General features: G+C 41.6%; 1 protein-coding gene across 1 annotated transcript in view; it reads right to left on the bottom strand.

Annotated features, from left to right (window-relative positions):
• Nucleotides 1–14756, bottom strand: part of ANKRD22 (ankyrin repeat domain 22) — a 194593-nt gene that overhangs the window by 70363 nt on the left and 109474 nt on the right. The window contains exon 4 of the mRNA XM_085605692.1: nt 7982–8059. Within this exon, the coding sequence (XP_085461818.1) occupies nt 7982–8059 (78 nt within the window). The remainder of the gene's footprint in view (nt 1–7981; nt 8060–14756) is intronic.

Genomic DNA, 14756 nt, shown 5'->3' on the forward strand with positions numbered 1-14756 from the left:
CCACATTCCGGGCACTTGACGAACAAGCCAGGCATGTTGACAGTACCAGCTACTAAACACAAGAAAAAGTGACAAAAATTGCCAAAATCTCAATTAAACCCTTGAAAAGGGGAGAGCTCAATGCTCCAGGGTCCTGCTAGCAGGAGCCGGAAAAAAGAACTGAAAGTAAATGGGACCTGCTGGGCATTCTGGGATACTGGGGAAAATTCTGGAAAACTGGAAAGTTTTCTTAAAGGCACAGTATCCTGTTCCAAGCCACATAATGGCAGCCTATGGGGCTTGTCTGTCCACTCCTTTCTCTCTATCATTCCAGAGGCTTTTGCTGGTAGAGGCAGGGTTTTTTCCTATGTGGAGAAAAATTAGACAGGCAGTGCTGTTTGTGGATGTTGGTGGAATTCTAGTTGAAGTACTGGACAGTGTAGCCTGTGGGTGTAGGCTGCATTATCTGTCTTTAAATTAAATTCTCTCTTAAAGGTGTATGCAGGTCTGCATGATTTGTCACCTTTTAGAGATTATTTTTTATTGCTCCGGGGTCCACGCACATGGGCGGGACTATTCACTAGATTATGACTATACACAGAGATCCCCTACTACAGAACCTCATCTCCGCGACAGGACATACACAAGATGGTATCACTAGTCTGAAGTCCTGGTCAGGACTAAAACTTGCCTAACTGATCTGGGACAGCTAGGGTCCTGATTTACTTCCATTCCAATTTGGTTTGGAGCCTTGACGTCATGGCAGGTAACTATAAAGCTCAGTAGATCAAAAGAAGCCCAAGGAATGGAAAGCTGTAGAGCTTTGAAGATTATACATGATTATGCAAGTTCAGTTCTTAGCTCGCACAGGCACATGAAGCATAGATATGTATACCTCTTGGCTCTGACCAATGTGGTCAGCAATGGAATAAGTGTGGTGGTCTTCCTGCACTATTGGTATTGACTTGCGGGTTGAAAGATCAGGTACATCAGTCCTGGACATGTAGACGTAAGTTCTCATGTACAGTCACAAATTAGCATAACACCAAACTAAATCAAGTAGACATGAATTAGTATTAAAAGAATTGGAAGACAACCTTTTTCCGGAAAGATATGTGGCTTCGGACTGACTGTTCAACCTAAAAGCATATTAAGCTGCCATAGTGAGCGCTGAAGTTAGCCTCACTCTTTTGTCCCTACTCTCTAAGTCAGGCTGTTAAGGGGATCTTGGGTAGTTAATGCCATTCTGAAGACGCCTTGGTGATGATCAGAGAAGCATGAAGTCCCATCCAAAAAGCAGATGAAATGGATTATTGTCATTTTCATAGTCATAGGAGTCCATGTCTTTAGCCCCCTAAGATACCTCCAGTGACCAGATTTTCCGCAGGATCCAGAAATGCATTATTCCATTTAAGCTCATGCGGGTCTGTACCCATGTCTGCTTGAGAAATATGATGTAATGTGGTCATAGAAACCTCTGTCAGTCTCTGTCCCCTATTGTTTTCTGCAAGTTCCTTCAAGTTACTTAAGATTAGCTTGATACTGTCCTCGAGAAAATAAACGGCCCATGGACAGCCAGGTCTTAGTAGGGGTGAAAAAGAGGCATGTAAGCTTTCTTGCACTCCATGAGATGTTAACTTGTGATTAAAAAGCTGCTTCTGCTGGTCTCTATGTAGGACAATTAGCAGCGTGTTTTGTGCCTGCCTGATTGGAGCCTCGATTCGTCCTTCGTCACTCTTCATTGCACATCAGTTGGATTACTCAGCATGAACGCCTTATGAGGGGGAAACCATGCAGGTGCAAATGGAATTCTTCATGATTTACATTTAAAAAAATGCAGCTTCAGCTGGACACATTTTAGTCCTGCCTAAAACACTGCTCTAAACTTTAAGTATTAGCGACCACAGAGCACTCTCCATAGTTATTGCAACTGAAAAGGATTCACGGTACGGCCACGATTTGTGACACAAGTGCACGCATTACCTCTCTAATCGCATTAAAGAAGATACTTTGGTAGTCATGGCATACTTTAAATGTAACAATCAGATTTTGGCTCATCCTGTGATTGGTACATCACCTAGAAGGTCATTGGATCCATTTGAATATCAACATCCTTGCAGCTAAGGTCGTCTCATATTTTTTTAACACAAATTTTCATCTTGGTCCTTCTGACTTCCCAGGACATCTTGGCCTGAATGAGAAATAAATGTTGCTTCTGACATTTTTCCACAGCCCCTATATTTTGCAGACCTACCCTCATTTGTAATGTTATGCTGAATTCCTGTCTTGTACCCAGCAGCTAGCATATAAATCCTTCATTCTTTTGCAAAAATATAGCTCAGGCTTAGAACATTGTTTATGTTGGATTGCACGCATACATTCCGTATGAAAAATCACAAAGCCATCCTACTGTTTGTAATTTAGGAATTACACCCCTGTTTTAGGTTTTCAATTTGTGGGGCTTTTTCATAGGGCACAAACCAAGACACCTGTAGCTAGCAAGTAACAGAACTCAGGTGCACAACATGCCGCTATGCTGTCTGAAGACATCGCTGCTACTGCATACCGAGTGTCCCATGTCACCAGGATATGCCCGTGCTTCTATGACAGGAGGAGGGGGTAGAGCAATTATGTGAAACAGCTGAAATTTGTCCTTTTATCAATCCTACTGCAGAACAGATTTGGGCTATAAATCCACCTAAACACTCTACATAGGAGAACCAGGTAGAGGGGCAGATTTCAGATGTTTCATGTGGTTTTGCCTGATGCAGAAACAGGTTGTCTAGTGAGAACCACAATAACCAATAAGGTCAGTGTTTGTGGCCAGTTCGTTGACTGCCTTCCACCATTTTCTCATCCATGGCAAGTAGAAGTGGACCCTTAAAGCTTTGTGGATTTATACAGCGTTCTGCTTTTACTTACCATTAAATGAAGAAAAAAAAAACTTTGCCCAATCCTATTCTTGACCACCTCCACCCTTTCAATAAGCTACATATTTAAATTGCTGCTGAAGACTGCTTGGCAACATGACATAGGACCGTGTTAGCAGGGTCCCATTTTTATCCTCTCGTAACCCCTTCTAGATTTTTGGCAGCTGTATAGTTACTTGATTGTAAGACTACAACACTCTCTGAGAAACCATTCTGTCTTCGAAATTAAAGACCATGAGTATGTGCAGTAGGTAGAATTTGGCCAGACAACAAGAGTGATACACAGCCTATGTTATGTTGCCATGCTTTCTGCAGCAGCAATTTAGATATGTGGCTTATTGAAAGGGCGGAGGTAGTTAAAATGCATTTGAAGCATGGGTTAGAGGGTTCTGAAGTAACCTCTAACACAGGCTTCACAAGGTATCTTATGTCCTTCCTAGATGCACGGTGTCAATGCCAGCGGTGGCACAGCTCAGTTACTCCTTGTTGGGTTTAAGCCTATGAGAATACAATTGAGTCAAATCTTTGCGCAGATCACTCACAGAAAGAGCACAGGCGGTACCCCTATGGGGATGTGGGGTGTTGACCCCCTACTGTGAGCCACCACACCTGAGAGAACACACTTCATTCCCTTAAATATTTTACACTGAACTAACATTCATCTTTTTTTCTATTAGGGGTGGGACTAAAGCGCTCTTTCCCAGCAACGATGGGCTGGGAAGACCACTACAATCTAAGTCAGTGCAAACTGAACTGCGCATGTCAGATTGGTCGGCGTTTTCACTGTGGACAGTCTAACATGCGCAGTTCAGGCTTCCAAAAGCAATGTTACTAGGAAGATGACACAACCCCATCAGTCTCTGACGGTGTGTTGTCTTTGCCTGACACAGGCAATCCTGGCACTGCTCCTATGCTGTTTAGCATTACAAGCAGCATGAGAGCAGTGCCTGGATTGGTTGAGACGCTTGGGGCTTATCTTGTTTGGGACCCACATGCGCATATTAACATTCAGGCAGCACAACGTGGGAGAATCCAGAAACCAAGGTAAGAATTATGTTTATTTTCGGCATTACTCCATGCTTATAACAGATGGTAAATGCTTTATAAATAGAATGTGCCCGATCGCCTTCTCTGCAATTCGAATTTCCTTCTGCACTATTGTTGCAAAATGAAATTTATATTTGTTGGACCTCGCCCTTTTTGCAGGGTTATGCCCAAACCTTTTGCCTTCCTCTGCCTATTTTTCTGACGTTCTTTCTGTTAGCTTTAGAACTTTGGGCACTTTACAACTGCTAATCAGTGCTAAAGTGCAAATGCTCTCTCCTCTAAAACATGGTTTCCCCATACGTGGCATTTTTGATTTACTAATAAGTCCCTAGTGTAGTACAACACTGATACCCAGGGCCTGTAAATCAAATGCTAATAGTGGGCCTGCAGCACTGATTGTGCCACCCACATGAGTAGCCCTTCAAACAGGTCTCAGGCCTGTCACTGCAGAGCCTGTGGCTGAAGTTTTTAACTGCCATGTCGACCTGGCAAGTTCACCTACTTACCAGTCCCAAACCTTCCCTTTAATTACATGTAAGGCACCCCTCGGTTTGGCCCACGGTAGCCCCATAGGCAGGGTGCGGTGTTTTTAAAAGGTAGGACATGTGCTTCTGAGTTTTACATGTCTTGATAGTGAAAAACTGCTACAATAATTTTTCACTACAGCAAGGCCGATCTCTCGCATAGGTTAGCATTAGAGCTGCCTTGTAACACTTTACAATTATCCTCCAATTGAGAGCAGATAGGAAATTGAATTTTGGTGTCTCTGGACTCACAATTAAAAAAACACATCTTTTAGTGAAATTGGTTTATATAAATTGCAGGTCTGAAAATGCCACTTTAAGAAAGTTGGCATTTTCTTATTTTAACCATTCTGTGTCTCTGCCAGTCCCTAGAATAAACATCAGGGTCATGACAACAGCTGGGCTTTGTGAATTCACTCTAGAGAGTCACACACAAAGGAAGCGAAGGTATGCCCTGCATATCCTGATGATCCATCACCAGGCTGATGGGTCTTTCTGCCGCTTCAACTGAAAGAATCAAAGCAACGAATAGAACAGAATCACCACAAGAAAGACGCGCGCTACAATTGAAAAACACCGCATGAAGACAAAGTATTCGTGCCCGGAACAAACAAAAGCCCGAAAACATGCCCTGCGCGAGTGAATTCAATACGAAGATTTCACCGAGTAGAACAATACAGCTTGTTCTAAAAAAAGTCACAGCAAGCTGCTAATATGAAGGTTTTATCGGTCTAAATTGAAGTTCCCAGAGCTGATACATGGAACTTTCTAAAAGCAGGAAAGCCCAAAGCTAAGGTTTTTTCCAGCTGAAAGAAAAGATAAAGAAGATCAAACGGCCCAAAAAAAACACACTAGTTCTCAGAAACCTTCATTGCTGCGAAAAATCGAGAGCCCTGATGAGTCCGTATATTGAATATTAGTGACTTGAAACGCGTCGGCTTGGCTTCACTATGATTTATGATAAAAACATGGAGGAATTTTTTTATTGATTTTTTCTGTCAGGACATAAGAAAAATTCTATGTACTTGATGTAAATAATTTCCCTGTGTTTTCCTCTTTGCTATGTTTCTTCTAAATGAAATGTTGATCCATATAGCACTATTTGAAAATTGATTAAATAATACTGATATTTGAAATATGACTTGGATATAATATTTTCAAGATATTAGGATATTTGAATTTGAACCTCTCACATTATTGTTTATTTAGATGGTGTATTTAAAACTTAAAATTGTTGTTTAATTTGTTTAAATTACATGTACACAAGTATTCTCTGTATAAAGACAGCACTGTCTTTTTCTGCTTTTAATATGAAACAAACAATCCCAAAAAAAGTCTAAAACAAAGGTATAAATAAAATACCAGATCAAATAAGAGTAATATGTTTGGTCTAGCGTTAATTTAATACACAGAAATAAAACAGGCTCTGGCCCAGCCAGAACCTGGCCAATTGGGCCAAACTCCCCCCTTTATCTTCACTTTAAGAAAGTTGGCATTTTCTTATTTTAACCATTCTGTGTCTCTGCCAGTCCCTAGAATAAACATCAGGGTCATGGCAACAGCTGGGCTTTGTGAATTCACTCTAGCGAGTCACACACAAAGGGAGCTAAGGTATGCCCTGCATATCCTGATGGTCCATCACCAGGCTGATGGGTCTTTCTGAGCTACAGTGGTGGGAGAAGTTGATACTTGCACCTGAATAGGGCTGTCCTGTCCCCCACACAAATAACTTTCTTTGAAGTCTCCCTATGTCAAAGGCTAACATTAGTGTAAGTGCTGGACCTCTGACACCATATACTCAGGACTGAACACATTCTGCCAGGAGCTGTAGTGCTGCCAGGAGGAACTGTCACTTTTCTGCCTGCTTGGATGTGTTGGCCTGCGGCCTGCTGCTTCTCGCCTGGGAGTGAGAGGACTGGACTTTATTCTCTGTGTCTTGCATTCTAAGGTTCTCCATGGGCTTGACTGAGCTTGCCTTGTGTTGCTGAAGCCTCAGGGAGATCAAAGGCTTCACCTGCATCTTGCAACTAGCACCTGGGGTCCTCTGCTGCGAGTCCTGACCTTCCAAGTGGTGCCAAAACCAGTCCCTGGCCTTTGGAGGCGAATTTGGTGCTGCAAACAAGAAATCAATGCCAAAGTGACAGTTGTAACCGGCGCTTTTCTGCGAAATTGACGCATTGCCGCTGCCTGCATTGAAGCCGTGGATACAGCTCAGCAGGTGTACGATGCCACGACCTCAACGCAGCCCCAAACTTGCCTCATCGCCTCTGAATAACTGCTGTAGCATGAGTCTTGACAGTGCACCACTTACGTCTCTGACGCCCTGTGCAGACTCCAACACCTCCTCCGCCCTGCGTGACTCTAAATGCATCGCCTGGGGCTCAGAGGTTCAACTTCAAGGAATCAACGCCCCGCGCTCTTGACAGACACCGCTCCACCCCTGCATTGCCTTCTGGAACTGAGGGCTTGCACTCGCAACCGACGCATCACCTCCTCTGTGCAACGCGTCGTCCCAGAGCCGCAAAAGCTTCAACGACCCTGTACCACCTTAAAGAACCGACACCTCACCTGCACCCATGACACCTCAGCTCCATTTTGCGACACCGCATCTTTGGTTGCCAACGCCTCTAAGGTACTGTGAGGGAGTTGGTGTGATTCCTGACGCCAGGAGATAGACCCAGTAGGAGCTATAGACTTCTAAGCACTGCATTAGTGATTTAATCTTCAAAAATTCATATCTTGACTTGTGTATGTTGGATGCGTGTCATTTTGGTCTTGTTTTATTCAGATAAATATTTGCTATTATACTAAACTGGTGTGGAATACCTTTGTAATGTTTTGACTGTGTAACCATGTGTGTGCACACATACTTTACATATTGACTCTTTAGTTCAGCCTGACTGCTCTATGCCAAGATACCCGAGGGTGAGCACAGGTAAACGTTTAGGGGCTTATTTACAAGCCTCTTGCGCCTCCGGTACGTCACTTTTTCCCATTTCAAAAGTGACGCACTGGAGGCGCAAGGGCTTTGTAAATAAGCCCCCTTAGTGTGTACTACACTTACCCTGACTAGAGTATGGGTCTCTACTTGGACAGGGTCTATACTCTGCAAACTATAGACCCCATTTCTAACAGTATTGCAGAGGTGATCCGGGCACATTCCATTTACAAAGCATTTATCATACGTTATGAGCATATTTGAGTTTTAAGCACCCCACCACTTTCAAAATTTGCCAGCTGCCTCTGAGAAAGAGGTAAAGCACAATAAAGGTGAAGTTTCCTGATGATAAGGGGTGTTCATAGAACTTAAATGAGCCCACAAAACACACATTGTGGAAAAGCACAACCTTGACATGTGGAAATAAACTGGAAAATAATCCCCCGGCATGCATGAATGTGTCATAAAAGGGTATTTCAAGTACCATTCTAAACACTGTAAAAAACCTAAAGCATTGTAAAGATGGACTCTTCAAAAGACAGCAGAGTTAGACGGTCACTTACAGAATCTGTGGCATCGACTTCTACGCCAGCTGCGAGTAACATCCTGATTAATGTTTCATTCTGTTTGCTCTTTGTTATCTGATGGAAAATGCAAAATACAGTGATACAGTCATTTAAAAAATGTATATTTTCTCTCTAGATTAGTGACAACAAATGATGGAGCTCGGTTGTTTATTCGTTTGTCATCAGTATGTTGAATGGCTTCACCTCAGCATCGTGAGGTCCTGCACCAAGGTCACAGAAAAGGACACAGAGTAGTAAAACCTAATGGAGAGTGGCCGTCCAAGCAGCTCGGCGGAGGCGGGCACGCGCTGATCTAATCTGAACTGTTTCAGACAGACACCAGTCAAATGAGACACATGAATACGCCTATAATTTGTTTAACTTTCAAGAAAGGCAGTGAAGTGAGTCATACCTACCTAATGCAGATGAGTGTACCATGAAAATTAGGGCTAGCGTTTTAAATGTAGTATACTTAAAATGCACAGTCGGTCAACAACAAACTGGTGGTGCAACAACTGTGAAAAAGTGAACCACAATTCCTAGTTTGACAGGGATTGTAGAGAAAAAGTATTTTAATCGAAAATCAGGTTCCAGCCAAAAGGACAAAAACTTTGTTTTACTGTTATTTCGTTTTGAAGTCTTTCTATGCACATTGGTTTCTTAAACCATATCTAACGTTTTAATAATCTGAGAAATTATTAACGTGAAGCCTCATTAGTAACATTTACAGTTAATAAAATGTTTAGCTTCTCGTGTCACTGACCATAAACTGTTCTTAGCTTCGATATGCTTCAGCAGTAGGTCACTGTGTGCACATTTATGTAGGAAAAGTATCAGCTGAGCACAAGTGGCCCCTTCTTGCACCATAAGATATCTTGATTATTAAACGGTATATAAGATACTGGCTCAGGGCTGGACTTAAGACACATGGATCAGTGGTTGAGCTAAATTCCAGCTGCTGGTGGGATGACAGCATTACGTATATGGGGACAGCATAATGTATATGGGGACAGCATAACGTATATGGGGAAACTATGCACAGAATAAGCGCCAGGATACCCGTGGGGTGACAGTTTTGTGGTATATAAGTTCAAGTTACATTACATTACATTAGAGCTTAGTGAATTAACACAGCCATTAAGGTCGGATAAACAACAATAAACATTTTGGTTGGAGAATGGACCAACAGGTTAGGTATGTGTGCTGAAATGTGATTGGGGCCTTCTTAATCTTCACCTTACTTTGCATATTATCTGCTATGTATTTTTACAATAGTCAAGATCATTTGATGTACTTGTTATGTAGACAAGTGCTACATAACAAATAATTATATAGTTGTAACATATTAATCATTGTGTGTGTGTGTAATGAGGGTGGGGCTCTCTTGATCATGCCTTGTGGATAAGACTCTGACAGGATGCTCTGACTCCTAACACTCCCTGTTTAACAAGCATGAAGTTCCCTTCTCTCCTTCTAATATCTTTCTAGGCTCTCTATCACCATATTGGCCCCAATCTCCTTCTAACTTTAAGCTGGTGGATTTGTTATCGGCAATAGCTCTTCATTCAATAACTTCTAACTGGAAACAAGCTCACAAAATCAATTTTAGAGCCTGGTGGAATGCAGTCTGTTTTCATCACAGACTTGATACCAATTACATTACCCCTATTTCTGTGTCCATTAAAAGAGACCTCTTATGGCTTCCTATGTCCACATACTTATCTCATATTGCCTTACATAGTGCTCCATTGGTCCAAACCTCTGATGAAGTTCGAAAACCTCCATGATACATTTGTTGTCTTTTGCCAATTTTAAATGACCTCTCATTAGTATTTCCTTCGATATTTTATCCAGTTGCAACTCGATGAACATTAATATTGTCTTTTATGCATACAAAATCAATTTCATGTATTATTTTTTCTTCAATATCATAGTATTGTCCAGGTTATTATAGTATATATATTTTCTTTCCCTTGTTCCTCACCCCCTCTATCTTCCCTTTTCCCTTCTTCATTGAATGCTTATTGGTATATATTATTACCTTTGTATTTTTTGTACTTGTTGTATTTTTCCCTTGTACTATATTGATTTTTGCTGAATAAACTTGAAGTTTAAACTTAAAAAAAAACAAGCATAAGTTGACGAAGACAGTTAAAGTCACCTGCTAGTTATAATTTTCCTCTGAAAATGGTTCCTCTCCTCATGGGTGTAAGGGTAACTACTGGGTGTGACCCCAGCAACATATGGGTGAATTGGACATTGAAGGAATGGTAAGTGCACTTATCTGTTTAGGATAGAGCGAGGAGTAAGGCAGGACTGCATCCACGGCCCCTTCCTTTTTTTTTGTGGCAGATTTATATAGCGTGAATTCGACCCAAAGGTATTGGAGCGCTTTACATGAGTACCGGTTACGTTACACATTCAGGCACGGGGAGATTAAGTGATTTGCCCGGATTCACAGGATGTGGACGCGACCTGAGGCTCGAACACGGGTTTCCAGCACCAAAGTCAGCAGTCTAGCCGACGGACCACATCCTCTCCCTTCCTCTTCTCTCTGTACACAAACAGGATTGAATCAGCTCTTACTCTGATATCTAAAGACACTTCCCATGTGAGAACTCGTCCCCTGCCAATCCTCCTATATGTGGATGACGCTGTTTTAATCGCAAGAACTGGGAGGGGGCAGCAGGACTTAATCAATGTTTATATTAGCTTCATGAGGGACCTGGATTTAAAAGTTAATAAAAGTAAAATGTTTATGATGACATATGGGAGGAGACCCAAGACAAGACCTTCATTTTACATTAATAACATTAGAGTAGCTGAGACAGAGTCCTTTTGTATACCAAATACAAGTGGAACACTATGGTCTCTAATAGAATTGTCAAGTTTGAAAAGACGTTAGTAGGGACACAGAGTTTTTCTAAGAAGTTGGGCACCAAACCTGTGAAGGAGCAACGGACTATTTATTCAGCAAAGTCAGTGTCCCCTGCCACATATGGGGTAAGAATTTGGGGAATGGTTAATTGCTATGGTATACAGCGGGCCGGAAACTCCTTCCTCAAAAAACTCTTAGCAGTTCCACGTGGATGTCCAAACTCAATGTGCCACGATGAGCTGGGTACTCCATACATAGGGGATACAATGTAAGTTTGCTCCACTTTTACTTGGATGATCGATTTGGGTCAGGGATTCTGGCGCACTTAGCCGTCTCGTCATTGAGGATTGTCTAAAACTCCATGCAACCCTTGAGATACCTTGTTTATTATAATGTTAAAGCAGCCCTGGATCAGATTGGCCTACTGGATCTACTTACCTCCCATTCCGCTTGCGGGGCTACAGCAAAGGCCATCCTGACAAAAAGCTTTTTGGCCAAGGTTAAGTCAAATAGTATAGGTGCTGATAGACATAAGTCTATTGTGTTTTATTATGAGGTTCCTACACAGGAAGGTAATCATTTTATTTATCTTCCATTCCGAACCGATAGCATTGTTTTGTATTAACAAGATTTCCTTTTAATTACCTTCCCCTTAGGATGGGATATCCCTCAAACTGCTAATCGATACCTGAGCTTGCCTCCGTCCCGGATACGGGTAATCCATCCAATCGAGTTTGCATATTGTGTTCAGTCATTTTTATAAAATTCCAAGGAAAAGGGTGATTACACCACTTTTTAAATTATTTTAATTTCATCAGTGCAGGCCAGCGCTACAGTTTCTTCAACAGCTGCATCATCCTCTGGTTATGTTATTTTACAGCATATTTTATATGGCAGATTCTGAATCCTAGAAGGAATGCAGTTTACAGCTAGGCTATGGGTCGGTTTTGCACCGGTTTATGGATTTTATTAGATTTTTCTTTTATTATTGGTTTTCAACTTTTTACGAGCTGGCAGCCGAATGAATAGAAGGAAGGGCTGGTAGCCGAATGAATAGAAGGAAGGGCTGTTAGCCGAATGAATAGAAGGAAGGGCTGGTAGCCGAATGGACAGAAGGAAGGGGGGGGGGGGGCAATCTTAGTTGTATATGCACTTTTTATTTTTGTAATTAATCCTTTGCATTGTTACTATGATACTCTGAGCCTGCAATGATATTGAATGTATTTTTTTTATGTTTTTGCAGTATGATTTCATAAGGTTTGTGATGATCATGAAATTAATTTTATTCTCGTTTTTACTTTAACCTGTGCTTTTATGCTACAGAAGTGCAGCAAATAAAGTTATTTGATTGATTGACATTCTTGTTCATCAGTACTATTGCTTGGTACTTGGTCTTCTTCATATGACACCGACCTTTCCCTTATTTATTTATTCATACATTTTATTTTCCTTGTACTCCACATACTTCCAAGAGCTAAACTCCTTCTGTACAACTTTTTATGAATCCAAAATGTGTTAACCTGGAGAAAGATGAGCGGACGCGTGTCTGCATCAGTCTCACAGCCCACCCAGTTCAACATTTCAGGGCCAGATTATTAGTTCGGCACCGCTGGGAGTTGAGCTATCCAGCCGCCAGAATTAAGATGAGTGAGGTGTTAGAAGTGTGGCTGATGGAAGGGCAGGACAAGCCTTGCAGGAGCATTACGTGCTTTCCTTTTAAGGGTGTGGGCTGCGAGCCGGGGACCCAGATCCAGCTGCACACGCTGCCCATTCCCAAAGCAATTCTGCTGAGTGGATATTTTAGGCTCAGTGTCCTTTGCTGAGTTGGATCCATTGTTGAGTGTTGCACTTTCATGAATTCACCCTCCTGCATCTACATCACAAGCTGCACCTTACATTTCTGTTTCTCAGATTGCACGTCCAAGGTCTCCTACGTGGTCCACTGAGCAGGGATTTTACTTTCCAGGTAACTTTTCTCTGCGCAGACACCTCCTCCAGAAGCTTCTCCTTTCACTCTACCTCAATTCTTTGACATGCTTTCCAACAAAGGAAGTGATCATACATAAATACACTAGTAGTGAACTGGACATTTCTGGTGAAGGAATTACCCCAACGATTTCCTCTCCTCTGAGTCGCGGATCACTTTTAATGCAATTAGGATTATCTATGTGGTTTGTCCTCCCTATTGAGATGTTTGGCATGGATTCTACAGGAACTGTTGATATTACATACAAAAAGGCCTGGTCGTATGCTAGCATGGACACTGTTCATGCATTAAATGCTTTGGAGTTAGTGGGAAGAGTGGTGAAAGCAGTGGGTATAGAAAGCTATCCTGCTCGTTTTCTAATAAATAACTTTTTAAATTGTGCAGTTAATAAAATGTGTGTTTGATTACCATTTTTATCATAGAGTCGAGGCTGGAGAAGGACATGTTCAACTCTGATACTACTTTATCAATATGGCAGGTGAAATGTGGCCACAATGAGATATGATCTTGCATGTTCTGTCTAAAAGAAATAAAGGAAGAAAAGTAGCAAGAAGCTTTCATATACTTTCTATATTTCGAACGAAAAGTATTGTTCGCTATACTGCGTAACAGCACAGGAGGCGAGCATGATTCGAGGGGAGGTTTTACAGGAGTTGGAATAATATCATAAGCAGATTAATGTAAATATGGTGTTGGTGAACTAGTTATAACTTAAGTGGGATTTAGACATGGATATGGGATGTTTGAAGAAATAGGATTGGGGCTTATTTAACCTTTGCCCTAATATGTAAAACGAAACTCTGAGCACCACGTGCAGATAAGAGATTCTGTGACAGGTTTCTTCTCACTCCGAACACTCTTGCCTTCATGAGCATAACTCTGTAGAGGGCACAACTCCAGCCAATTTTCATTTTCTGGGAGAAATGCTGGCACAAAATAATGCTTGGAAGTAGCTGAACATCAATTACTCTTCACCATCTGTTATAACGCAAATGCCTCATGTAACCTGTCAATTGCCTTTTTTCCTTGGCTTGGAATGTGCAACCCGTAGTTTACAATGGGTTACAATTGCAGACAGGATAATGCTGAGCTCTGGTGCCAAAGCTGGCAGTGGGCAGCTTTCTATCCTGGAGGAGGTTTGTTGGTGTCCTTGCTTGGGAAACATTCAAGGTCTTTCATGAATCCCACCCTGTGCAGGTATTTCATATAAACATTATTTTTGTACACTATTCACTCACACTATTCTTTCAGTGTAGGGACACTGGAGGTTGGCACATTTTTAGGTTATGTCTAAAGGCAACCCTTTTTGTCTCGAAAGAACTTACGTGTTCTGTACAGTGAAAGGAGAAAATGGTGCTTCTCAGCCATTGGCTTTTGCAAGCATAATTCGCATATTGATCAGCTCAAATTTACCAGCGATTGGTCATGTAACTATCAATGGTAACAGATAGTTTCGTCTTTAGCCCGACACAGTGCTATGTAACTGGTGCAGCAGTCAGATAACTCTATATAGAAGAAGCGTCTTATTTTTTTCCTATAGCCTGTGAAGCTAGGATGAACATGGGTCTAGACTTTCTCTAAAGAATACTTTATTCAAGACTTCTGTAATAGTTACTGTGAGCTGGGCTGGACCTTGAGCGGTCAGACACTCATAATGTATCCCATAGCAGGAATATATATTTGTTTTACTTGTTATTTATTTACTGACATCTTCATTGTATATGAATGTTGCATTATTTTGAATTTTGGGTTTTGTATTAAAATCGGTGCCTACTATATGTGTTGCCATTTTTCTTTGATTTGCTTTACATTTTTACATTTGCTGTTTTATTCCTTTGGTTTAATGGCTTGGCAGCAGTTCAGGTGATTGCCAGTAGGAGGAAGCACTGCTACGAGATGTGTGGAGG

Source organism: Triturus cristatus, chromosome 1_2 (assembly GCF_964204655.1).
Source record: "Triturus cristatus chromosome 1_2, aTriCri1.1, whole genome shotgun sequence".
In the NCBI taxonomy this organism is placed as follows: Eukaryota; Metazoa; Chordata; class Amphibia; order Caudata; family Salamandridae; genus Triturus; species Triturus cristatus.